The following is a 24,469-nucleotide window of genomic DNA, read 5'->3' on the forward strand; positions in this document are numbered from 1 at the left end:
TCGTCCAGTTTACCAAGTATCCATGCAGTGTGTTACAGATAGATATGTCTGGAAAGGCTGAGGCCCCTTACCCGATAGTCCCCAGGTAAGGTAATCAGTGCTGCTAGGGCAATGCATAGCCCAAGACATTGATAGACGCTGATTTGTGAAGCCCAGACGGTCTTTGAGCCTGGCGGCCTGATCCATTGCTATGGATATTGCTCTATCGCTTCCACGAAGGGATTGTGGCAATTCGTGAGCGTCGGGAAACCAGGCAATCTCATGGGCAGACGGCTGAGGTTTTCCAGAGACGGCTTTATCTTTCCGTTCCTGCCGCATCTCGAACAGGGATACCCCACACTTCCGCAGCAAGTCGCTGCACGACACTGCAGCGGATTTCCGCACAGACTGCATGAATCGAGCTTCCTCCACAGAGCTTCACCTTTTGAGACGCGAGAGCTTCTCCAGCTTGTCAGGCAAAACATGACTCGGAGAGCTTCTAGCCGCTCTCCGGGGCTGCTCGGTACTGGCTGCGAGGGGTGGGAATGTGTATAAGTCCAGATGAAGGTCTTCTGGCCCTTAAACATCCAAGTCCGAATTGCTTCTCTATCACCACGCTCTGATACCCTTTGTTTTATTTCTTCCTAGCAAAACATGGCAGACTTTCTCGTTCCTGGCAGGATAACACCACATGACGACGCAGAACGGCGGCTCAATGGTCCGATCCACGCAGAGCGGCACGTCCGAATCATCTGCGTAGGAGCGGGGGCCTCGGGTCTCCTTCTGGCGTACAAGCTGCAGAGACACTTCGACAACTTCAGCTTGATTGTGTATGAGAAGAATCCAGAGGTCTCTGGGACGTGGTGGGAGAACCGATATCCGGGGTAAGCGGGCGTGGGACTCTTTTCGCCGAGTGTTGGAGACATCCCAATTTCCACTCTACCTCCAATCTTTGGATACAGCACGTGCTGATGCACCAAGCTCTAGATGCGCCTGCGACGTCCCAGCTCACAATTACACCTGGTCTTTCGAGCCGAAACTCGACTGGTCCGCTGTGTATGCGAGCAGCAAAGAGATCTTCAATTACTTTGACAACTTTGCCCGAAAATACCGCCTCAGGGACTATGTCAAGACGCACCACCAAGTTACCGGCGCGTTCTGGAACCACCAAAAAGGGGGCTACGATGTGCGCGTCCACAACATAAGAGACGGCCAGGAAGTCAACGACCACTGCGACATTCTGATCAATGCGTCGGGCATCCTTAACAACTGGCGGTGGCCTGCGATCCCTGGTCTCAAGGACTACAAGGGGACGTTGCTGCATACTGCAAACTGGGACGACAATGTCGAGCTTGAAGGGAAGCACGTTGGCCTCATTGGCAATGGGTAAGCTCCCCTCCTACAAGCTCAAGGACTAAAGCTGACGATTATCCTCCTAGCTCTTCCGGCATCCAAGTCCTGCCCACAATCCAGCCGAAAGTCAAGAAAGTCACAACCTTCATCCGAGAGCCCACCTGGGTATCTCCAGTCCAAGGCCTTGAGCAGCACGTCTTCACCGACCACGAAAAGGTCGAGTTCTCATCCAAACCCGGCGTTCTGACCGACTATCGCAAGTTCGTCGAGCGAGGCCTTAACGGCCAGTTCGGCATCTTTCTAAAAGACAGCCAAACAAACAGCACCACCCACGCGTACATGAAGTCGCAGATGATCTCCAAGCTACAGAACCCGTACCTCGAGGAGCGGCTGATTCCGCAGTGGCACGTTGGTTGCCGCCGCTTAACGCCAGGCGTCGGTTACCTCGAGTCTCTGGGTAAGGAGAATGTCGAAGTGGTGTACGGCGAGATTGAGCGGATTTCTGAACATGGCTGTGTGTGCGACAATGGGCAGGAGTATCCGGTTGATGTGCTTATCTGTGCAACTGGTTTCGACACGACATTCAAGCCGCGATTTCCCATTATAGGGCCTGATGGGAAGAACCTCCAGGACGAGTGGAAAGATTCGCCGGAGTCGTACTTTGGTATTGCTGCTGCGGGTTTTCCGAATTATCTCATCTTCTTGGGCCCGAATTGTCCGATTGGCAATGGCCCTGTGCTCTCCGCTATCGGTAAGTCTATTTCATCCTTCTACGTCTGTTGAAGCGTGGAGATGCTAACGACGGAACGTCACAGAATGCCAAGCAGACTATATGATGAAGCTCATCGACCGCTACCAGACCCACAACATCCACACATTCCACCCTAAACCCGAAGCCGTAAAGGAGTTCATCGAGTTCAAAGACAGCTTCATGAAGCAGACCGTCTGGGCAGATCCGTGCCGGTCGTGGTACAAGAACGGTCCTACTGGTCCCATCACTGCGCTCTGGCCTGGCAGCACACTTCACTACATCGAAGCGCTGCAGGAGCTGCGGCTCGAGGACTGGGAGGTCAAGTATGTTGGCAACCGGTATGCATGGCTGGGTAATGGGTATAGTCAGACGGAGCTCGATCCCACTGCGGACTGGGCATACTATATCAGGGAAACCGATGATGATGAACCGATTAGTAGGGGTAGGCGGAGGAAGCTGCTCACGAAGAGCGGGACAGTGAGCGCGCAGGCGGGCCTGAACTTTGCGGGGGACATACAGGCTAAGATATAGGAGATGGCGCATTGCAGCGGCGTTGTAGTTAAACTCCATCTTCGTATCAACTAACACGTCCTTGATTAGTGATGTATACCGTTTCGTGATCAGCCATAATCGGCCCAGTGGTCTGCTGACATCCTATACGTATGATATTTGCAAAACCGACTAATCTGGCTGAGATCCGACCCGGCCTCGGCAGATGATCTCATGGGAGTCTTCCACCTTGGTCGACCCCAAAACATCAACCCCACAAACGCTTAGGAATCGCCCATTACGCAATGTGCGATGCCGTGGAACTACAACTATCTGGCGTTCCACCATGTATATACGCACGCTGGTCCCTACGGCTAACTTCCAGCTGCTCACCATCCCCTCGAGAATTCAACTGTCAAGTCGCAGCGATTTTTACCGCGCTCCACCATGAAGGAAGCCATCATTCATCCCGGCCCTAAGGTCGAGATTGTTGATTCTCCTATCCCCGAACCAGGTCCAGATCAAGTAGTCACGAAGGTTGTGGTCAGCGGGTCGAATCCTAAGGACTGGTATGTCGCCCAGCCAGTGTCCAAACAAGCTCCAGGCACCGCGCTCAAGCCTCAGCACCGAACCAATCTAACCGCGTAACAGGAAGGTTCCCCAATGGATGAAAATAGCCGTAAACCAAGGCGACGACATCGCCGGCATCATCCACACCGTCGGCTCCAACGTCACCGAATTCAAGCCCGGCGACCGCGTGGCCGCCTTCCACGAGATGACCAAGCCCGGCGGAAGCTACGCCGAGTACGCGCTCAGCTGGCAGCACACCACCTTCCACATCCCCAAGACGACCAGCTTCGAGGAAGCCGCTGCGATCCCGCTCGCCGCTATGACCGCGGCCGTGGGCTTGTATCTGCGGCTCGGCCTCCCGGAGCCCTGGCATGCGCGCGAGGAACCGCATAAGATTCCGCTGGTGATTTATGGAGGCTCGTCGGCGGTGGGGTCGTATGCGATTCAGTTCGCGAGGAAGTCGAATATTCATCCCATCATTGCGGTTGCGGGCGGAGGGGCGGCGCACGTGGAGAAGTTGATTGATAGGAGCAAGGGGGATACGATTGTGGACTACCGGAACGGGGCAGACGCCGTTGTCGAAGGCATCAAGAAGGCGCTGAATGGACAGGAGCTGTTTCACTGCTACGATGCCATCTCTGAGAAGGGTTCGTTCCAGACGATGTCCAAAATCCTCGCGAAAGGTGGGAAGATCACGTTGGTCCTGCCTGGAAGGGATTATTCGGACATTCCGGATTACATCGAGCATAGCACAACCTCTGTCGGCAGCGTGCACAAGGAGTCGCCAGACTTCGGATACGTGTACTTCAGATTTCTCAATAAAGGCTTGCAGGACGGATGGTTCAAGCCTCACCCACAGGAAGTGGTGCCTGGCGGGCTGGAAGGCGTGCAGCAGGCGTTAGAAAATTTGAGAGATGGGAAGGCCAGTGCTGTCAAGTACGTGTTCAGAGTTGCGGACACCCCAATGGGTAAGTCGACATTATAGAGACGTAAACTCAGACGAACCGCTATCTAGACAAGCACTCACGTTGACCGTAAGTTCGGAATATATTTTGGCTAGAGGGAGATCAGTCTAACTATCCTGATGCAACTGTCACAACTTATATGGCTAAATCACTTGACTGTCAGGAACAGGTTTGCAATAGCGTCAAACGCCCGCTTCTTTGGAGGTTGCCTTCTGCAGTAAAGTGCCACAATATTCTTGATAATCTGTGCGAAGAGTGGTAGCTCTTGGTTATTGACAGCGCATACAGAAGACTCATTTCTAAGATTCCAAGACTTCTGAAAGGACAGAAAGCAACAAAACATATAATGAGCTAGGGAAAAAGAGATTAAACAAAGGCCCCCTCGAAGTAAAGACCGTCAAACCCGGACCAAGACCAGACGCGAGAAAGAGAAGTCCAGCCGCAACTCTACTCAGGAACACTCCATCCACCTGCTCCAGCTCCGCTGCACACTGCTGATGTACTTCAGACACAACGCATTTCCAGGGTGCCGCATGAAACACCACCGTTGCTGACGCCCCACACCAAAAGCCTAGTCGTCGATGTCGATACGCGCATCTATGCTGCCGGAGTTGTACTGCGAAATGAAACCGCCGGCGGTATTCGGGTCTCTCCCCTTGCAGCGCATGATAATCTCCCAAAGCGCATTATAGCAGTTGTTGTAGCTTCAGACGAAGCCATCGCAGACCCAAACTTGGAAGAAAACTCTGGCGACTCTTCCTTCCTGATCAGTAAAGCGCTGGAAGGACCCATCGCTCGCTTATGATGAAGACGGTGTTGCCAATGCGTCCCGCCGTTCGAGGGGTTGTTGTTGTGGTTCAGCTCGCCACAGAAGCCGTCTTTGCCTGGCTGCAGCTGGTTCTGCTATACCCGGGTTGCCGGAGTTGTAGCAGCTCATCGGCTCGGCCTTCATTAGCTTGAGTCTTTGGTCTCTTGAGGTCCAGAAGGGCTTGGACTTCTGCCCTTTTGCGTTCTGGGGCAGCCTTGGGAGGCTGGTAGGCAATGATGACGGAGTAGTTGACAGGCTTGCCTTCGAAAGTGGCCATGGGATCGACGTCTATGGCGTGGACGGGGTCCCAGGTCTCTACGGGGCGGAGGATGGAAATCAGGGCGTCGTGTGTGGCTGACTTGGCCGTGGCCCCAGTCGCGGCCATTGCGAGAGGAAGGAGGATCTTGAAGGAAATCATTGTGATCTATGGACGTTTGTTTGATGTGAAGTACTGATGAAGGATGATGTGCTGCTCGATGTTCTATCAGCTTGGGTTCCGAGGGCCATATTTATACCAAACGGCTAAGAACTTTCCCTCTGCTCTTCGAGCATCGTGGCGAACCTCTTGCACGAATTCTCTCCCTGTCAACGTCTGCTGTGATCCGGCTGTCAGCAACATCGATGGGCTCACTCTTGATGAGACTGACATTCGTGCGTGCCGAACGGCAGTATTGTGTGAGAAAATTTAAGGCTTGATGTTTCCAAACCCGCGTGAAGTGCCATTGGTGCAGAAGCCTAATAACAACAAATAAACTCGCTTCAACTGATCTTATGTGCAGTGGATGCAGTGCAAGACCACATCACGGTAAGTAACTGGCTCGATTTTTGTGTCGGCGCTTACAGAAACCTGTCTCGCTAAACCAGGTGCGTACAGTTTTCAGCTTCAATGTGAGTCAGGTACGTCTAAACTTGCACAAGGTATTTAGTTGGAGGTGAGATGTAGCATGTGACCGATCAAGGTCCCGTTAGTGTAGTTCTATGGACGAACGCCAATGAGGGATACTGACGTGCAGCATTCTGAACCACATCGATGATCATCGGTAATGAACAATGCTGAAGAGTAAGCCCCGTGAGCAGTGCCAACTATGTTCCTATCACTAAGCACGTTCTCCTAGCTGTTCACCACATGGGCTTGGATGTATGTTTATCACTACAAGCTACTCAAACCAAAGGAAATATCGCAGACTCCGGCCGTACGCTGGGCACGGCTAGACTGTACTCCAGTGATCCTGAACAGGACGGGATCCGCAGAGGCAGACACTCGCCGATTTCATGCCAGAGTAACTGCATCGTCCGCTTCCTTCCCATAGGCAGGTCCGTAAGATGCTCCATATACCAAACAACAAAACGCGGAGAGACCGATGAGACGCATATAAGACATCCAAAACTCCTCCACTCATAACTTCGACTGATTGAGGAGATGCATATTCACCGGCGTGACGGCCTTGCCGGTCTCGAAGAAGCTCAGGATGTTCTCCATGCCCAGCCTCTCAAAGCCAATGTGAGACTCTACGCTGGCGCCGGCGGTGTGCGAGAGGAGCTCCACATTCTTCATGGCTGCAAGCTTCGGATGCACCTTCGGCTCGTCGTAGTGCACGTCCAGTCCTGCGCTCTCCAAGTGCTTGCTCTCAAGCGCTTTGACGAGCGCCTCCTCGTCTATCAGCTTACCGCGCGCGATATTGACGAGCCTGGAACCTTTCTTCATGCTCTTGAAGCTCGCGGCCTTGAGCACTTTGTCGCCACCAAACGGGGTCGCTACGAGAACGCAGTCGGCCACAGCTAGCATGTCATCAAGCTTTTCGTAGAATGTAGCGTCTATACTTTTCTCAATCTCCTGGGGCATTTGTCGGATATCGTTATAGAGGATCTTCATCTCGAAACTCTGGTGAGCTTTCTGGGCGATTCGGTAACCGATGCGCCCCAGGCCGATTATCGCAAGAGAGCTGCCGTTCGGATTGTGCGTCACGGCCGCTATGTTCTTGTTGGCATCCTTGAACTTCTCCACGTCCAGGGAGCGGGCGGCGAGAGCGGACCAGGAGAACCCGCGAAAAGTGGACAGAATCAGCCAGATTGCGGCATCGGCTACGGACTCGGTACATGCGGCGGCAGCATTGCAGTAGATGATACCGCTCTGTGCTAACCTCTTCGTATCTACCCAGTCGAAGCCCGCACCAGCGGAGGCATAGATTTTACAGGACTTGGGGAGCAGCGAGCTGTGGTCTGTTAGCCTGCTGGTCGAGTGACAACATTTCTGAAACCACTGATACACATGAACGCATACGGACGGATGACTCTTGACTCGACCGGCGCGGATAGATCACACTCCGGTTCCACTCGATGCATGGTGCCAAGACCACCTGGATATAGATACTGAGAATGCACCTACATCAACTCGTCATCCCAATTGCCCATCTCCCCTCCTGTGTTCCAGAACGGCCTGTACATGGCAACGAAGTCGCTGAATTTCTTCTCCTTCAGCGCCTGCTTGAACTCTTCCCGCGCCATGCTGTAGCTCCGCACTATATCGAACTTGCTCTGTAGCTGCTTGTAGAGCTCATGGTTCCATTTAATATCGTCACCAAGGTGTAGAACGACTGGCTTGCCCATTGTGCTATGAGGAGTGTCCAGCGATGTCTGAATGGATATGGGGAAAGGACGAGGTACTGCGTAAAAATCACTGTGTGCTGTAGAAGGTCTCAGTTGGAATAAGGATTAAGGAGGATAGAAGAATTAAAGGCATAACTGGAGGTTCTCTAGCTATATATATTTACCTGTCGGGAAGAAGCCCTCGTAGCTCCGCAGACCCCATCGACGGGTCGTGCATGTTGTGCTTCGCTGAAGCAGAAGAGACAGGGGACTTGTTCGCAAAAAGGCAATTTCTCCCGCGCTGCCATTTGGGGAACTATTCCTCGGACAACTCGGCCGAGTGGCTTCCGAGCGGTGTTTCCACTGGCAGTGTCTCATGTTGTAAGAGCAATCGCTCTTAAGTATTAATAATGAAGTTAAAGAGGCGTATCTAGAGCTTCTGTGTATTCGATTCGACTTGATATTACGCTCCATCCACGACGGTGTCATACCACGTGGTAGTTATTATCAGCTCTTTGCAGAGTGTGTCACATGACCTTGACGTATGTCACGTGGACGCCAAGCTGCACCACAGAAAGTGATGCTCACGACTCCATGCCTCTTCCTCTTCCCATCATGAAAGTTGAAGCCCCAGGAATTTTGGCTACAGGTCCCTAATCATTATGGGCCTGGAGCTGTATTAGCTGGGCAGACCAATGCTTCGTTCTCCCAAGAAGCGCTGCTAGACCCATTGGGTTCCCTGAGTTGCGACTCCCGTAAGAAACGATACATCCTGCGAGACCTACTTTAAATCCACCACGATGGCTGCGTAGTCGGCTCGGTCGCTAAGAGACCTGACACCATCCTCAATACCATTCTCTATGGTGTCTCCGTCTGCTATTGCGATGGACTCGTCCATGACCTCCATAACCTCCCTCGCCTCCTCTGACCGCAACCCTCCCTTTCGCTTCTTCGACCTCCCCAGCGAGCTGCGTGTGCGCATCTACGACCTGTGCCTCGTCGTCCCCAAGACCATCGACCTCGATCCCACGAACCACCGCCGCATCGCTCCCCGCCTCGCGCTCTTCCTGACCTGCCACCGCATGCACGAAGAAGCCTACCGCGTCTTCTACGGCAACAACACCTTCCGTCTGTTCCCAATCCATGGACGCTTCTTCCACACCAAACGGCCTCTCCTCTCGCGTCTGCCGCCACGGTATCGCGCGGCTATACAAAGGGTCGAGCTGCGGCTGGGGCCAGGATGGACCGCGCCACCGGGGAGCTGGAAAGTCAGCCCGCGGCTTGGTCTCAGCGACACAACGGTGCTGCGGATGCTCAAAGTCTTCGTAGAGTGCGATCCGGCCTCCGACGACATATTCCGCGGCTTCAGGAAGAATGAGGATTTCTACACGCACTTCTGCCGGAACCTGCTCAGCGAGATCGCGGTACAAGTGCCATCGCTGGAGGTAGTGCAGTTTGATGGGTATCCGTCTGTGTCGAAGGACTCACCGCTGATGCGGGAGCTGTTGAAAGAGGCAAGGAATCGGGGGAAGAGGACGACGTGGGGACCGGAGAGGGGATGGGCGGAGGATGGGGGGGACTTTGCTATGGGACTTATCAAGATGATGGGGATGCTCACAATCTGATCCAAGCGATCGCAGGTACGAGGCACTGTTTTGTATAAAATCATGTTCTCTTGAAATAGTCAGTCGTCAATATTCCGGATTCACCCGCCTGAGTTATTCACTCCAACCACTCAAGTTCTGCTCCACTTAGTGTACAGATGTCACTTCTCACTATGGAAAGGCTCTAGCGTTCAGCGAATATGATCAGTAGGTGTACATTTCTTCCTATGGTCATACCGCACAATGACTCAATTACGAATGCGATGTCTCTACGTCCCTTCCATGCCGTCAATTGGGTTCGGTCGTTCGTTGCCAAAGCGCCCATTTTGCATGCAGTAAGTCCGATTTCGATCGAATTGTAGTCACGACCAAGTCAAAGCCCATCCCAACCGGCCCTCAACAGCACCACATATCTAGCACCGCCATTAAAGCCCCCTCCTTGCTCAACGAGAGAGAGTACATCATCGAAAACTTGTGGACATGCTGCCCCCTCCTCCCCCCCAACGACTAGCACAGATGGGTCAGGGCAGACCGTAAAAAAGGATCTAAGAATATACAGTAGTAGGTGTTCGCCAGACCGTCTTTTGAGCGTGAACATCGTTCTTTTCAAGCCTCCAAGTCTTCCGTCTACCAATACAATCCAAAACTCCTCTGAGCAAACCCTACCCGAAATTATCCTCTTCAGCAACGTCGTGTGCTTGGCTCCGCCCTGGGAGCTCATAAAAGGCCGTCGAACCATCAAGCTCGCTACCTACATGTTCCCGTTGAGGACTCGCGGCCTCATATAGACCCGTTTCCGCCGAATCCGTCTCCGCATAGCCCATATTCAGACCCACGGCATGATCTATGCCGCCTGTAATTCCATCGTTGTGCGAAAGCGCGCGTCGGCGTCGGAATGTAGAGTACCAAAGCAAGGCCGCGACGACAGCTACGCCGCCAACAACACCAACGCTGATGCCAATCTTGTCTACCATGCCGAGTCCGGGAGCCGGGTCTGGGCTGGAGTAGTAGACGCTCGCTGTCGCTGCCACTGACTACGCTGCCGATGCCGCGGACGCTGATTTCGACGTGGTGGAAGAGCTCGTCAGCGATGTTGAGACCGTGTCGCTGGCGCTCGAAGAAGTGAGGTTCGACTTGATGACGAAGCCGGGGCTGATCATCATGGCACCGGCAAAGCCATTTGAATTGGCCTTGCCGGTCGGGTCGACGAGCCTAAAGCTAAAGTTCGGACCAACGGATAGATTTTCCTCGTGGATGCCGCCGCTCGCGCCGACAATTCATGAGTAGGTACCGATGTTTGGCTCGTTTGCTACTGAGGCCGAAATGTGTGTACATATCAGCCTTCTGGTGTGCTATATATACAAATAGTAAAGATGAAGGGGTAGGGTCGGAAGGTACAAAATGGCAAAGCCACCATGCAGAGGTGGTGAAGTCTTAGGAGATGATGCCCTAAAACCGCAGAGAACTGCATGAAACATCCAGGTTGTGATGATCATGAGCATGCGGCTCGCATGCCCTAGGCATCAACAGAATCAAGGATTGTTCTTAGGCGCAATCTCGAATGGCACCCAAAAGTTTAGTTACTATCTGCGCAGTTTGGTCTACCTGATGCCTCTTACTATATATGCAAGGACCACAAACTTCCGCAAGGCGCACCGCAACCTCCGAGACCTACCTTCTACGGCTGTATCACATGAACCGTGATACGCGCCATCTGCTCAAGCTCTACTCACTCATCTACCCCCTCAATCCTTCTCCAACCGCACGGCCGGATTACTCTCAATGAAATGAAGATCCACCTTATGCCCCAACAAATCCCTGATATTACTAACCCCATACTTAATCATCGTCGGCCTCTCCAAACTGAGTCCAAACCCATAAACCCTCAAATCCCTCGGCAAGCCCATCGGCTCCAGCATCTCGGGCCGAAACATGCCGCTGTTCCCAATCTCCACCCACCGCCCCAGGCCCCCGTGGTACCCAAACACCTCCATGCTCGGCTCCGTGTACGGGTTATACGCCGGCTTGAACCGCAGATTCGTGATCCCGAGCCTGCTGAAGAAGTCCTCGAGGAACTTCATCAGCCCGCCGAGCGTGAGGCCGAAGTCGGCAATCACGCCTTCGACCTGGTGGAACTCGGCCAGGTGCGTTGCGTCGACGGTCTCGTTGCGGAAGACGCGGTCGATGGAGAAGTAGCGCGCGGGCCGCGGGTCTTCGGCGAGGCGGTGCAGGGCCCAGGTGCTGACGGCTGTGGTGTGCGTGCGCAACACGAGGCGTAGACACTCTTCTTCTGACCACGGGTAGCGGTAGCCGATGCTGCCGAAGGCGCCGTCTTGGTGGACCGTCTTAATGTCGTACCAGTACTGCTCGTAGTCGCGGGATTTCGTTTTCTTTTGGGTGTCCGTCGAGAAGAGCCGGCGGGAACCGGCTTCCATCTCGTCCATGGCGGCTTCGGCGACGGGGTCTTCGCGTGGTTTGTCGGCGGAGGGGGGGTCGGAGACGTAGAAGGTGTCTTGGAGGTCGCGGGCCGGGTGTTGTTGGGGCACGAACAGGGCGTCGAAGTTCCAGAAGCCGGATTCCACGAAGCGCGCTGTCGGCATCTCGACGAAGCCTTGGTTGAAGAAGATGTTGCGGAATTCTGTCCGTACTTTGTTGAGGGGGTGAAGTGCGCCGGCGCTTTGCGGGGCGCCTAGGGCGGCGAAGTTGTAGGGCTTGAAGTTGGCAGTCTTCCAGGAGCCATCTGCCAGCATGTCCGCGGTCAGGTCTGTCACCTCGACGGGTATCTCCTTCGCGTACTTTGGGCCTTTCGTGGCTGTGTAGCTTATGACCTTTGCTGTGGTTACCAGTTTCCGACTCTTAAGCTGCTTCAACTGGTTCTGGTCGGAGACCGACCTTGTTTCTTGGGTCTTTTGTAGTAGCTGCTGCGTCGAATCTTGGACCTCCTTCGCTTTCGGTACTAGAAACCCTTGCTCGCTCTTTACCCAGCCATTCTTCATAGCAGCGCCTTGACCTATCACTGAAGCCTTGCCGACTTCATTCTAGGCACGTTCGTTAGTGCCACGCTCTTGTCATGGATGGCTGCCACGAGCAAAGTCCAGCTGGGGTGTTCTTACCGCCAGCTCCTTCACAGGTATCTTCCCCTTCCTGCTGACCGCAGACCACACTTTGAACTCATGGCTGCCCTCGTCGCATATCGTCTGGCCCTCCTTGGTCAGAACCACCTCTTCCTTGTCCTCCGTCTTGTATTCGATCATCGACCGCGAGGCCAGCCTATCCAGTGCGGCTTTGATCTCGGCCTGGGGTAGCTGAGGGAAGTCGGAGCTGGAATTGAGCTCTGGCTTCTCGTCGAGCATGTCAAGGATCTGCTGCGTGACATCGCGGTCGCCGTCGCGGAGCGGTACCGGGACTGGGCCCCGTGTACCTACCATCTTGTTTCGTAGCCCAGCTGGAGAGACGACGAGGCCCGCTGATACTCTGCCGCTAGTATTTATGGGAGGTTTCGCGGAAGTCGTAGCTGCCTTTGCGGTTGTCGTGGGGTTTCCTACACACTCTTTCTGCTCAATAACGCGGAGACAGGCACAAGTCCTAGTTTGGAGCTGCGGGTTCCGGTCTTCTCTTGAGCAATTGCGCGTGGGCTTGGTGTAGGACTATTGACTTGCGGTGGAATGACTGGGGGTGGAGGGTGCTGTGGGCTGTGGGCTGTGGGCTGTGGGCTGTGGGCTGTCGTCTGTGCCCAAAATTTCTCCCGCATCACCTCCGAGTCGGACACTCAGTCACTCGGAATCCCCCCCCACACCCCTCCAGCCACGTCGAACAACTTCTTCGCGCCCTAAGAAGTCCACACCGCTGTCGCTCGCCATGGCAGCCACCTCCTCAGGCCCCTCGGCCATCTCGAGCTCGTCATATCCCACAAAACGCGATCAACTCTACGATTACTGCGCAACAATCCCCGGAGCTCTCTTCAACCAAGAGGACCTGGAGAACCTTCACATTGCCCGGGACACGAAAGAGTTGATGCAGATATGTCAAGAGCTAGTGTCAAACCAGCTCTTCCAGCTGCTCCAATGGGACGGAGATGTGTGCTGGAAAGCTCGACCACAAGACATCGCAACCAAGTACGCCGCCCATCCCAACCTCCAGCTCCCCTCGAGCTCCCCAGAACCACCATAACTAACGCCGCCCACCACCCACAGACTCACCACCCTCTCCCGCGACGAGCTCCTCGTATACCAATGCGTCGAGTCCCTCGGCACCACCGGCATCTGGACCCGCGCCATCCGCGCCAAAACGAACCTGCACGACAAATCCCTCAACAAAGCCATAAAATCCCTCGAAACCTCACGCCTCATAAAAAGCATCCGCAATGTCAAAAACCCATCCCGCAAGACCTACATGCTGTACCACCTCGTCCCCTCCGAAGACATCGCGGGGGGGCCCTGGCACGACGAGAACGGCGAGTTCGACATCGACCTCATCAACACGGTCGCCGACCTGATCTGGAACTACGTGCACGCGAAATCGTGGGTCGAGGCGCCGCGCATCAAGGGGGGGCGGGACATGGCGGACGCCATAAAACGCAGAAAAGACGCCGTCGCAGCGGCCGCAGCGGCGCAGCAGACACCCCCCACATCGCTGGCCGCGGCGCTCGAACTCCCGCCCTCCCCGCGCTTCAAGCCCGCGCTGGGACCGAGCAACAGAGTTCTAATTCCCTACCCCCCGGGCTACAGGGGTTACCCAAACCTCCCCACCATCTCCGACTTCGTGCGCGAGTCCGGCGTCGTGATGGTCGAGATCCACGAGGCGGATCTCAAGCACCTTCTCGACAACTTGGTCTACGACGGGCGCCTCGAGCGCATGGGCGTCGGGGGGCATATGTACCGCAGCGTGCGGCCGATGGAGGGGGAGGAGGATGTTGGGCCGGGGAACGGGTTGGCTGAGGCGCCGTGTGGCCGGTGTCCGGTGTTTGTGTTGTGTGAGGAGGGCGGGCCGGTGAATGCGAGGAACTGTGTTTATTTTGAGGAGTGGTTGAAGACGTGATGGTGGGGGCTTGTGATGGGGAATGGTGGTGGGGGGATTTTGGCTGCATTTGGAGGCGTTTGAGGGGATTCGGCATTTGCATGGCAAAAAGGGGATTCATCGCAAGGGGTATCTAGGGAAGCATAGCGATGGCGCTTGAGAGGGTTTGCTTTGAGCGTTTGCTGTCGTGCAGATGGCAGCTCCGCACTACACATATAGAAGATGCAATCTACGGCCATCGTGCTGTTTGCCGTATCAAGATCTGCCCCCACGTGAAACCCCACTAGAACAACTGGAAGACTAGAATGTATCCGTCCGTGTGGAAAGGGCTACTTGCCCCTTAGTAAGCGGCTCCATGGGACCTCTTTCTTTATTAGTATGCAGTAAAGGCGTCCTGGGTAGAAGTTGTGAAGATGGGTATGTGGCTCGGTCAATGGCGTAAAACCCAGAAAGACTATCCATTCGTACCACAACGGCTCGCATATCTTGACTTGAATTGTCCACCCACGACGGATTGTTCCCGTCTACAATGGGCTAGCAAGGGGTTTTGTGGCATGGGTGCTGCATCCAGGCTGAATCAACACAATTATCTCGAGAGTTTCTCGAGTGTGAGAGTGAGATGAAGGATAGATTCTGTCGTTTTGTACGAATCACAGAGTATCAACCTCCCGCAGCAAAAGGACTCCTAGCTCGTATCCTCGCCCCAAAACTCCAAAACAAAAACGGTGCCGGGATGCCCAGCACAACAGCCACAAGACCCAGAGCGCTACACCCCCATCCATAACCTAGCGTCTCAAACAGTGAAGGCGCAAATAACGGGAACCCGAACGCCGCCAGCGAGCGCAAGAACGCCGAAGCCGCGGACGCGGACGCAGAATACCGCGTATACGTGTCGACGAGATACACCTGTATGCACTGGTACGAGATCATGCTGCCGCCCGCAAATAAGGCTGCTCCGATCTGCGGTACGGTGTCAGCAAGGCCAGGAGGCGGGAAGGGGTCGGACTCACGTTCGGCACTATCCAGTGCATTTTCGCCTGCGCAGCCCATCCGTATAAGAAAATCCCGCACGGCGTGACAAAAGCCGCCGGAATCATGAGCGGAATCCGAAACTCCGGTACCGCTTTCGCGTCCTCGGCGCCGCCGTACCGGATCCGCATGCGTCGGTGTATGCGATCCGCCAGCGGTCCGCATATTTGTGCTCCGATCAGCGAACCGAGCGCGAGCGAGAAATAATTCAGGCTGCCCAGCGAGGTGGACATGCCGTAGCGCCCTTCCCATAAGGCCGGAAAGCTCGAGATGAAGAGATAGAGCATGCCGAAGTTGTAGGCTTGGTAGAGTGCCAGCAGCTGGATGATTGGCTGCGTCGCTAGCATTCGCCACGGCCGCGTTAGGGAGACTTGGAGAAGAGCTGGGAGGGTGCGGGAGGGTGTCTCTGTCGCGGCGCGCAACTCTGGATTACCAGTCTTTTGGCGTAGTGTTCGCGCTTTCAGAGCGAGGAGTCGCGGCGCGTAGGTCTCGCGTAGGAAGAAGAGCCCGACAAGCTGGATGGCGATGTTGAAGCATGTGATGGACCAGAAGGACCACCGCCAGGTTGTATTCTCCGCAATGAACCCGCCAGCTAGAGTGAAGGGTTAGCACATGTGTTAAAGTGAGGCAGATCGGACAGATATTTACTCACCTACTGGACCAATCGCAGGCCCAAGGATAGGCGCCAGTTGATACAGGGCCATACCTCGACCTCGCTCCTCAGGGCTCCAGCAGTCGGAGAGAATGCCAGCGCCCATCTGATACGCAGTTAGCCCAGATCCATCACGATTCACGAATGACATGAAGTTCTGTCTCTACCCCTAATGTCGCTGAGCCGCCTAAACCGGCTATAAACCGGAATGCGAGAAGCTCGCCCTTCGTCCTCGCAAACCCACATAGAACGTTGAAGAGGATGAACACCAGATTCGAGTATTGTATTATGCGGGTACGGCCCCAAATCTCGGAAGCGGGCGATAGAAAGAACGGTCCGAAAGAGTAGGCCAGAACAAAGATCGAGAGGATCATCTGTAGCTGTACGCCGCTTGGGATGTGCAATTCGCTGCCGAGACGGCTTAAAGCGGGGGCGATCATGGAGGACGAGAGAGGAGAGATGAATGCAAATGCGGAGACAATGACCGTGACCTGCATGCAGTCAGCCTGGGTGAAGCATGCGAGGTCAAGTGGGTAAAACATACCACCCACTTCCTTCGGCGGCTCCAATTCTTTGGATTTGCAGGATCGTCTGGACCATCCCAAGTGACCTGTCCAAGGAGATCAGCATATAATGTCCCAGGGCTGGAGGGTCTGTCCTAACAATAGTGGGATCTGCTTTTGTTTCGGATTCAGAAATACCCGATGAAGAGTGTTCAGCCCTTCCAGATTCCTCATCGGAGCTTTGATACTGAGGACATGAGGGGTCGTCTTGAGACAAGCTTTCATTGCAGACAGAGCTCGCCGCGGTGGAAGGATTAATCTCCGTTACTTCTACGGTAATGAAATCGTCTTTTGCCATAACGAACGGAAAGAAAGTTGGTGCCAGGAGAGTAATAATGTACTAGAGAAGAAACTGCGAACCACTGGAACATAGCATTTTGACGGCGACGATGGGAATATATATATGTGGTTTCCCCCTTGATGGGGTTCTTGTGGTAATCAAAGACATGTATGGGGACCGCGCACCAGCGCGCAGCGTCCGAAGCATGTCTAAACTTGTGGCATGCGGTGTTGCCGAATGTGATACCAACGGTCTCAGGAGCATGGCTTCGACCAAGGAACGAGGCTACTGGGGATGCCGAGCGTCAAGTGGGCCTTCTACAAAGCACAAAGACGTGAAGCGATGGAGACCATGCCGAAATGAAAGATACTTGGAATAGAACATAGAGTCACGGCTTGCATAGGAGGGCGGCTGGACCTCTTGTCTCTCCAGTTCCAAGACGGTGGCGGGCTGAGCAGTCCACCATCCCCTCGATCTTCCCCTCACAGACCAGCTCTTGATCCTCACCAAGGGTGTCCGCCGGTAAACTAGTTGTACTAGCCTTCAGGCCCCTTGAGCCGCAGCCCGAAGCGGTATGAGAGCACGCGACACAGCTCCTTCCACTAGATCTGGGCTGCGATCGGACATAGCCGTCGCTCGATGAGGAGATCCACACTTCCGGTTAAGCTCAGGGTTAGCCGATCTCTTGACAGGTTTAGCATGCGTCCTGCTGTTTCTTTCGCGCCTTCGGTTCGGCCTCGAAAGGTCTTACGTACTTACCAGAGCACGCACAGCTCAATATGGAACACCACTGACTAGAGCGAGCTGGTCTGGAGGCTCTTCAGCTCGCCAGTTGCGGCGCCATTACGGCGCTGGCGCAAGCCTCTCCGCCGCCGGCCGCTCCATGGCGTTGGATTGAGCGGGAGCGACATGTTGCTGAGTCCTGTCAGCTCAAATTTTTCGAGCTGTAGAGTGTCCAGACGTCCGGAGGTTGCCCTTGCGGGTACCAAGCGTTGCGGTGGCATAGAGGAACTGCTGTAACCGCAACTCCTCTGAAACATCCCGAGATATCAAAGGAGAAGAGTGAGCCCGGAGAAGAGCTTGACTGGTGGTTGTGGTGGCTAGTCAATCGGTTAAACGCTCGAATGAGGACGGAAAGCATGAGAAGGCTCAATAGGCGCTGCAACCCGTGCTGCAGCCCAACACGATTAGCGAGGGTTCAAAGGCTAACGATGGTACTCATACGAGTAGTTGTATTCCCATCGTGTTCGCCATGTTGTCTACCCAAGCTGCTTAACTAGTCCTATCTAGAAACATCCCCGAGATCTACACAGGGCGTTATACTGCCGGCATAATCTACCAGTAGTCCTTTGTGCGTTCTGGCCGGGATCTCAGTATCCACAAGGTCTGAAAAGAGGCCACATGTCAAAAACGCCAAACTGGTGCAATGCAGCCCAATACGCCCTATCCAGAAGATTAAACATCATCCACCCCAAGAACTCCCAGTAACCCACCCACTCCCACTCTGTCCCAAGTTCGAGCTCAATCTCCTAAAACCCCTTCCGCCCATACCAATAGGCACCGACATCTTTCTCTGCAGTGGACGCGGTCCCTCTGTTCTCGAGCTGTGCCGACTGCTAGACTTTACCCGCCGCAGCTGCTGCCCCTCCATATCATCAAGCGGAGGCTCGCTGCCCTGGGCAGCCGAGCCTGATCCGATGGACGCCTGACGAACAGAAGAAGTCGAGAAAGTCGAAACGCGGCTAAGTAGCGGGGCTGGGTCTCCGAACCCTGCGTCGCTGGACGCTCGAGATACGGACATCGGCCCGTCCGCAGCGGCAGCCTCCAGTCCTGGCTCTCCTTCGCCCTCTTCTTCGCTATCCTCGGACTCCGCGACATCCCCGAAGCCGTCGCCTTCTTCAAGGAGGAAAGTGAGGCTAGCAGCCAAGGCGGCGATGGCGGCTAGGACCCAGAAAGGCGTCACAATGTAGTTCTTCCGGGCTCCAACGGTGAATAGGCCGCCCCCAATGGCCGGACCAGCCGCCCGTCCCACAGCCGAGACGCTGGTAGCAATGCCGTTGAGGGTCCCTAGGACCCGCAGCGAGTTTGCCGTGTTCGTGAGCAGGATGGTGCTTCCCGGGAACGCGAACGTATTGGCGCAACCCTTGAAGAGCATGATGGCGAACATGCAGATCATTTTCGATGTCGTTGTTGGTAACAAAGCAGTGAACGGTGTAAGGATGTACATGACTGGAGCAACGCAGAAAGAAACACGAAGGCATCTGAGAACGCCATAGCGCCGCGCGACTGGTGGGAAGAGAAAAAGCTGGAATATAATTCCAGCGACACCATAGAGTGTGAATAAGATACCGATGCGTGCGGAATTTATGCCAAACCCACCTGAAAACTTAAACGGTAGATCCACATCGGGGCTACTGACGGGTTGTGCGGGATGATGCATGAACACAGGAAGCAGCTGATCATAGCCGAGCGAATGGAGCGCCAGAAGGGTGTATACAAGTAGATTGTAAACAGACTGCCTTGATAGCACTTCCCGATATCCGGGCGCTTTTTCTTCTGCAGGAGATGCTGAAGAATCGTCTTCGACTTCCGCCGACTCCTCGTCTGAGAGACTTGGATACTCCGTGCGGCTAGCCTGAGGGGATATCAAGGGCTCAGTTTCCCCCTCCCGAGCCTTACGCCACCTTCTCCTAGCCCTTTGTACTCGATGGCTTACGGCGGTCGAGATCTTCTCGCCAAGCACAAGGCCGTAGTCGCGGCGCGCTTTCTTGGAGCCGAGTGTCTCGTGCAGAAAAAAGATGCCCGTAAAGATGCCAGTGAAGAAGAAGCACGCGGCAACGAGATTGGGCAGAGCATAAGGATACCGTTCGAAGAATGAGTCACCACGAGGCGCATCCGGTGGTCTGCGCAGCGGGTTTGACAACGCGCCGCCGATAGCTGGACCGATGACGCTGCCGATATTGAAAACTAGCGGCATGATGCTGAACGCCCTCGGCTGTAGCTCTTTCCACGGACACATCTCTGCCACCATCGTCCTGATGATTCCTACGTTGCCGTTTCCTGCCCCTGACAATGCCCGTGCGACCAGTGCCATAGGTAGCGATGTAGAGAACCCCCATAGCAAGCTCGTGACCATAGTGTTGACCAGGCCGATCAGGATTACTGGCTTACGACCCCAGACATCTGAGGCGCGGCCCCAGGGTATGCCCATTACGCACTGGCTGAGCGAGAAGATGGAGGATGTGATGCCGGCCCATTTTGCAATCTCGTTCTTGGGTACGTCGAAGCTCTCGATCATTTCAGGGAGGTAGGGGAAGATGGAGGTCAGGGCGATGGGCTCGGCGAAGCGACATATTGCTGAATGCTCGTCAGCGTGATATTCCGTTGCGAGAAATGGACCGTTCATTCGGGAGCATACCGAGGATGGTGAGCTGCTGGTATGGCAGTCGCCGTTGCTGGTTTATTGTCATCTCGCTGAGCGCTTCGAGCTGGATTTGGCCTGAACATGGACGGGGCACTTTCCGCGAAGTGCTCTTGCATTGTCGTTTGACCGAACGAAAAACAGATGAGCTGTGAACAAGGCTCTAGGAAACCTTGAGGCTTTGATGGTGACGATTACTCACCACCTCACATCACTTACAGCCCTGTCCCGCGGCAGTTGTGGCCTATCACAAGCCGGTCTCTGCATCTCGGAGCGCATTCACCTACCTGCTCTTCTATTGAATGCCATCTCTGTTATTGTACCCTCGCAAGATTCTTTATGCCTCAGCGGTGTAGATGCGTGAGGCAGGGTTGGACAGACAGGGACGAATGCTGTGATGTCAAGCTCTGCAACAGGGAGTGGTGCAACCTCAGGCATCAACACCACCGCTCAGACACAGAACAAAAGGCTGAAGCATCATCTAACCCAGAGGCATGCCTTCTGCTGTCATCCCACTTCATTGTGGTTGTCATGTACATGATGGATCGCAACCGGCTCATCTCACTTCGAAGGACACAGTCCTGCTATCTACAAGGATGCGGCTCCTAAACAACTACCATAAGGTAGTCCTTACATAAATCCGCCATCACCCGTAGGCATCGCGAAAGGATCCCCCGGATACGTCCAAAGAATGTCCCCCTGGAACAAATCCAAGTTCATGCCCAGCTGACTAAAATCAAAGCCAGTCATCATCCCCTGCCCCGAACCACCAAAGTCATAGCCCTGCATATCCACCGGTGCAACCTGCTGCTGCTGTTGCTGCTGGGGCGGCTGATACCACTGTGACTGCTGGGTCTGCGGTGGTAGATAAGACCCGACGCTCGCATCATTGCCGCTGGGTGGTTGATTGCCGTTTGATACCGTCGCGACCTCGCTGAGTAGATGCAAGGGCGTTTGGCCATGCTGTTGTGCGTATGCGCCTTTCGAGCGTCGTTTAGTCTGCGCGGGATTACCAGCGTCCTGGCCTCGACTAGTGGACCACGGCGTCTTTGTGTTAGGTGGCAAGCCCTCTTTCAGCTGGGTAAAGGTGTCGTTGAGCTTGCCGACCACATAGACGAACTTGTTGTGAGGGCTCATTTCATCCCTCTCCTTGATCCGACCGAAAATAGCCCGCAATGCACCCAAGTAGTGCTCAAGCCTCAGGTCCTCTTTGCGGATAACAGTGCCCATATCACTGGCGGGGTTGGTCACCGCGACCCACATCTTGATGAGGCAGACGAGGGAGTAAATGGCGCGCACCGAGAAAACTGTGGGGAGGACATTCACAACTTCGTATGGAAGTGTAAGAAAGGTGTCGAGGATGCCGTGCGAAGCGGAGAGGCACTAAACATAAGTCACTACAGCACTGATGGATCAAGGTTTCGAGAAAGTTACCTCGCTCAACGCCGCAACATGAGCAGGACCAATGACTCTGCTGGGCTGTTCACCTTTCGAAAAGGAGTCCGACAGGGGACAGCCAGCACCGAATGAATCCAGATTGGAACTATGGTGCAGCGCAATCTCGTGAATGTAAAGGTTGGCAACGTGCTCGGAATACTTGATCACGGGCACCATGCTGTCGTACGGCGCGTGCTTGCTCAAGTCTTTCAGCTGGTTCTCAAAGGTCTTGATAGAGTACTGGACCTTGGCATCAGAGATGGATATTTCGGTATTCGGATCGTCCATGGAGAACTGTACTGATACGTCTTCGCAGATGTGGATCGTTCGGACATGCTGACAGAGGGCACGGTCAGAGAGCAGGGCATCAGGTGATGTCTCTAGAGCTTTTATGCACTCGTCCATGTACTTGGTCCAGCGTAGCAGAATCGGACGTCGTAGAGCCATAGTGATACTCATGCACAGAAAGTAGCACACTAGCCACGCTCGTCGGGCTTCAACGCTATCCTGATGCGGAAGACATCGACGGTAAGGTCCAGATCCGGGATGCTTCCTACCGCTGACAACTCGCTTTCCTAGTCCAAGATCTAGAGCCATCACTGCAGCGGTGTTCGCCATCTGGTAGAAGTTGTGTTGCTCAAAGGCAGAGGGCGGCCGATACCATAGCACGCCAACCTGGAGTGCTTGGACTATCTCAAGTGACTTCTCTGCATTGCGCCATAGTGCATTCGCAAACTCGTCATTCAGCATGACCCACAGCTCTCGCTGTATCTCAGGCCGAACGTTGATGCCATACGAAGTCCCCGCCAGGATTGAGAGGAACAGCAGTGGTTTGCTGGTTCGGATCTGCTCCGCGGTGGTATTAGGAGGAAACGGGACGGCGGGAAAGCATGGAGATACCTCTCGCACGTAGCGATCAAATATACGCTCGGCCTCCCCCGGATCGAGTAGCTCATCGATTTTGCGAATCAAGTTTGAGTGATCAACGAAGGGTCTCGCACTGCGACCGTAATCGTGGGCTTCCGCTGCGATTTCTGCATTCTCAGACATGAGCACCTCGCGCCTCATGGCCTTGATCTGGTCTTCTGCATAATCTGCTGACTGGTTTGCCTCGATATCGAGCCTCCGCCGTTTATTCCTCCCTTGCTCGTCTGGCCAGACTGGTTCCTGTGGGGCGTTGTTGTAGGTCCCCGGTTCTTGACGAAGCTGTGGGTGAACGCTGTCATATGGGAGTCCGGATGGCGGAGGATCTGGCGCATATTGTCCGCTTTCTGACGGCCCGTCTCCTCTATGCGCTTCCAGCGTAGCCGTCAGAGCGTCAATCTTCCTCTCGAGCTCAGCGACCCGGCTGTCCGCCTTCTTCTGCCTCTTCCTTGTCGGCGGTGTGGTGATGCAGAGGCGGTTGGCCTTGGCGCATCTCTTGCACGGCACATCTGGCCGGCTTGGATCCTGATCGCATCGAACTTTCAATCCGCGGCAGGAGTCGCACGCTCGAGGACGTTTTGCATCACTGGCAGGGTTCGCCGGTGCACTGCCCGGCTCATCGTGTGGTTGTTCCTCGAGAGCCGGTACCACATGGTCGTCGGGAGTATCTTCAGGTGGAGGGGCCTTGACGGAGCGGGCTTCGAGCGCGGGATCCAGTGCGCCGGCTAGCGGTTGATGCTGATGAGCGCCCGGCGGGAGGAAGTATGGCTGCGGCAGGGCATCGTCAGGCGCGGGCTGCTGGACGGCGCTGGTGCCTGTAAACGACGCGGGTTGCTGGTGCAGCTGGGGCCGCTGGGCGTAGGAGAGGGCAGGATCAATGGCCGACAAGGAGGCACTCATCGCGACGGAATCGGTGGTTGGTTGATTGCGACTGCCCGAGTTGTCGGTGGAGTCGGTGTTAAGTGCGCCTGGGCCTGGGGGGTCGGAGGCTCAACCAGGCATGTTCGGCTGATGCCGAGAGGTCCGCCTAGGTGCCTAGCTAGGTAGCAACCACCTGGGCAGCCTCAGGAGAGGTTCGTGGGTCAAACGGTGCTGTTATCGCCCAGCATGGGAAAAGCATGGGCAAGCATGGGCAAGCGTGACATCGTTGCATTCCACTCAGCGTACTCTGCAACAGAAGCAGCAGAGCTACATAAACTACCAGTTGTTCGTGGGCATCTCTGGCGTCTACGGCCTTGTCTTTCAACACTCCCCCAATACTTCGCAGTACAGTAGAGCCCGCAGGAAACCCTCAGGCCCCCGAGCGTTCACGCTAACGTTGCTGTCCGTTGCATGACGCCTTCGCCGTCGTGCCGAGCACCTTCTATATCTCAGAGTTCGCCCTCGTACTCCGGATTCTCGCAGAGAGCGGAAGGAGCCATAGAACGGAGAGGGGCGCCTGGCTAACAAAGGTTGGCAATATGGTCTGGCATGCTGCCTTCGATGCCGGCGAGGAAGCATCAAGTCTGACCGACCAAGAGCTGAGGCAAGAGCTGAGGCAAGAGCTGAGGCAAGAGCTGAGGCAGGATGCAAGAGCCAGTAATCCCTTCCTCGCGGAAGAAGCCAGTCTCAAGGGGCGCAATGAATCGCTTGGGTCTCAGCGGGTGGCGCAACGGCCTTGGCTAAGCAGGGGACAGGAGGATGGCAACCACGAGGAGACGCTTTAGCTTTGGTCGCACTCCGTTTTCTAGCCTCATCCAGAGCTCACTGGGGGTATGACAGCGACTTCGTCGCCCTCCTTTATGACAAGGCTGTTCTCTCCGTCTTGGTCTTCATCTAGATCGATGTACTCGAGGTTGACGGTCACAGCGCAGCTGCTGAGGACCTTCTCGGTGAAGCCGGGATACCGCTTCTCAAGGACCTGGAAGAGGTCCCGAGCGGGCAACGGTGCTCTGAAGATCTCCGAGCTTTTCTTCGTGAAGGATGAAGCGGCAGCAAAGTATAGGAGAGTAAAGTGGCCTTGCGGCGGCTTGGAGCTTGCCATCGGGATTTTTTTTTTTTTT

The 24,469-nt window shown here is 54.9% G+C and overlaps 11 protein-coding genes across 11 annotated transcripts; 4 read left to right on the forward strand and 7 right to left on the reverse strand.

The window, feature by feature from the left end:
* Window positions 1–633: 633 nt before the first annotated feature.
* W97_06619 (uncharacterized protein) lies at window positions 634–2,614 on the forward strand (the record flags this gene model as incomplete). The annotated part of the gene is made up of 4 exons (XM_007784493.1): window positions 634–863; window positions 967–1,365; window positions 1,419–2,083; window positions 2,148–2,614. 4 exons carry the CDS (start codon window positions 634–636, stop codon window positions 2,612–2,614), a joined length of 1,761 nt encoding a protein of 586 aa, XP_007782683.1.
* Window positions 2,615–3,019: 405 nt separating this feature from the next.
* W97_06620 (uncharacterized protein) lies at window positions 3,020–4,127 on the forward strand (the record flags this gene model as incomplete). The annotated part of the gene is made up of 2 exons (XM_007784494.1): window positions 3,020–3,145; window positions 3,228–4,127. The coding sequence occupies 2 exons, from the start codon at window positions 3,020–3,022 to the stop codon at window positions 4,125–4,127; spliced, it is 1,026 nt and encodes a 341-aa protein (XP_007782684.1).
* An 837-nt stretch (window positions 4,128–4,964) lies between these two features.
* Window positions 4,965–5,300, reverse strand: W97_06621 (uncharacterized protein; the record flags this gene model as incomplete). Its single annotated transcript, XM_007784495.1, has 1 exon — window positions 4,965–5,300. One exon carries the CDS (start codon window positions 5,298–5,300, stop codon window positions 4,965–4,967), a length of 336 nt encoding a protein of 111 aa, XP_007782685.1.
* A 1,011-nt stretch (window positions 5,301–6,311) lies between these two features.
* W97_06622 (uncharacterized protein) lies at window positions 6,312–7,522 on the reverse strand (the record flags this gene model as incomplete). The annotated part of the gene is made up of 2 exons (XM_007784496.1): window positions 6,312–7,128; window positions 7,302–7,522. The coding sequence occupies 2 exons, from the start codon at window positions 7,520–7,522 to the stop codon at window positions 6,312–6,314; spliced, it is 1,038 nt and encodes a 345-aa protein (XP_007782686.1).
* An 863-nt stretch (window positions 7,523–8,385) lies between these two features.
* W97_06623 (uncharacterized protein) lies at window positions 8,386–9,126 on the forward strand (the record flags this gene model as incomplete). Its single annotated transcript, XM_007784497.1, has 1 exon — window positions 8,386–9,126. One exon carries the CDS (start codon window positions 8,386–8,388, stop codon window positions 9,124–9,126), a length of 741 nt encoding a protein of 246 aa, XP_007782687.1.
* A 1,724-nt stretch (window positions 9,127–10,850) lies between these two features.
* Window positions 10,851–12,533, reverse strand: W97_06624 (phenylalanyl-tRNA synthetase alpha chain; the record flags this gene model as incomplete). The annotated part of the gene is made up of 2 exons (XM_007784498.1): window positions 10,851–12,143; window positions 12,219–12,533. The coding sequence occupies 2 exons, from the start codon at window positions 12,531–12,533 to the stop codon at window positions 10,851–10,853; spliced, it is 1,608 nt and encodes a 535-aa protein (XP_007782688.1).
* Window positions 12,534–12,963: 430 nt separating this feature from the next.
* On the forward strand, window positions 12,964–14,142 carry W97_06625 (uncharacterized protein; the record flags this gene model as incomplete). The annotated part of the gene is made up of 2 exons (XM_007784499.1): window positions 12,964–13,220; window positions 13,299–14,142. The coding sequence occupies 2 exons, from the start codon at window positions 12,964–12,966 to the stop codon at window positions 14,140–14,142; spliced, it is 1,101 nt and encodes a 366-aa protein (XP_007782689.1).
* Window positions 14,143–14,781: 639 nt separating this feature from the next.
* Window positions 14,782–16,663, reverse strand: W97_06626 (uncharacterized protein; the record flags this gene model as incomplete). The annotated part of the gene is made up of 6 exons (XM_007784500.1): window positions 14,782–15,081; window positions 15,132–15,742; window positions 15,803–15,908; window positions 15,970–16,293; window positions 16,347–16,412; window positions 16,466–16,663. The coding sequence occupies 6 exons, from the start codon at window positions 16,661–16,663 to the stop codon at window positions 14,782–14,784; spliced, it is 1,605 nt and encodes a 534-aa protein (XP_007782690.1).
* Window positions 16,664–18,107: 1,444 nt separating this feature from the next.
* W97_06627 (uncharacterized protein) lies at window positions 18,108–20,115 on the reverse strand (the record flags this gene model as incomplete). Its single annotated transcript, XM_007784501.1, has 2 exons — window positions 18,108–20,002; window positions 20,064–20,115. The coding sequence occupies 2 exons, from the start codon at window positions 20,113–20,115 to the stop codon at window positions 18,108–18,110; spliced, it is 1,947 nt and encodes a 648-aa protein (XP_007782691.1).
* A 581-nt stretch (window positions 20,116–20,696) lies between these two features.
* On the reverse strand, window positions 20,697–23,327 carry W97_06628 (uncharacterized protein; the record flags this gene model as incomplete). The annotated part of the gene is made up of 2 exons (XM_007784502.1): window positions 20,697–21,449; window positions 21,501–23,327. The coding sequence occupies 2 exons, from the start codon at window positions 23,325–23,327 to the stop codon at window positions 20,697–20,699; spliced, it is 2,580 nt and encodes an 859-aa protein (XP_007782692.1).
* An 832-nt stretch (window positions 23,328–24,159) lies between these two features.
* On the reverse strand, window positions 24,160–24,450 carry W97_06629 (uncharacterized protein; the record flags this gene model as incomplete). The annotated part of the gene is made up of 1 exon (XM_007784503.1): window positions 24,160–24,450. The coding sequence occupies one exon, from the start codon at window positions 24,448–24,450 to the stop codon at window positions 24,160–24,162; it is 291 nt and encodes a 96-aa protein (XP_007782693.1).
* Between the last annotated feature and the right edge of the window lie 19 nt (window positions 24,451–24,469).

This window comes from Coniosporium apollinis, assembly GCF_000281105.1.
Source record: "Coniosporium apollinis CBS 100218 chromosome Unknown supercont1.33, whole genome shotgun sequence".
NCBI lineage: Eukaryota > Fungi > Ascomycota > Dothideomycetes > Coniosporium > Coniosporium apollinis.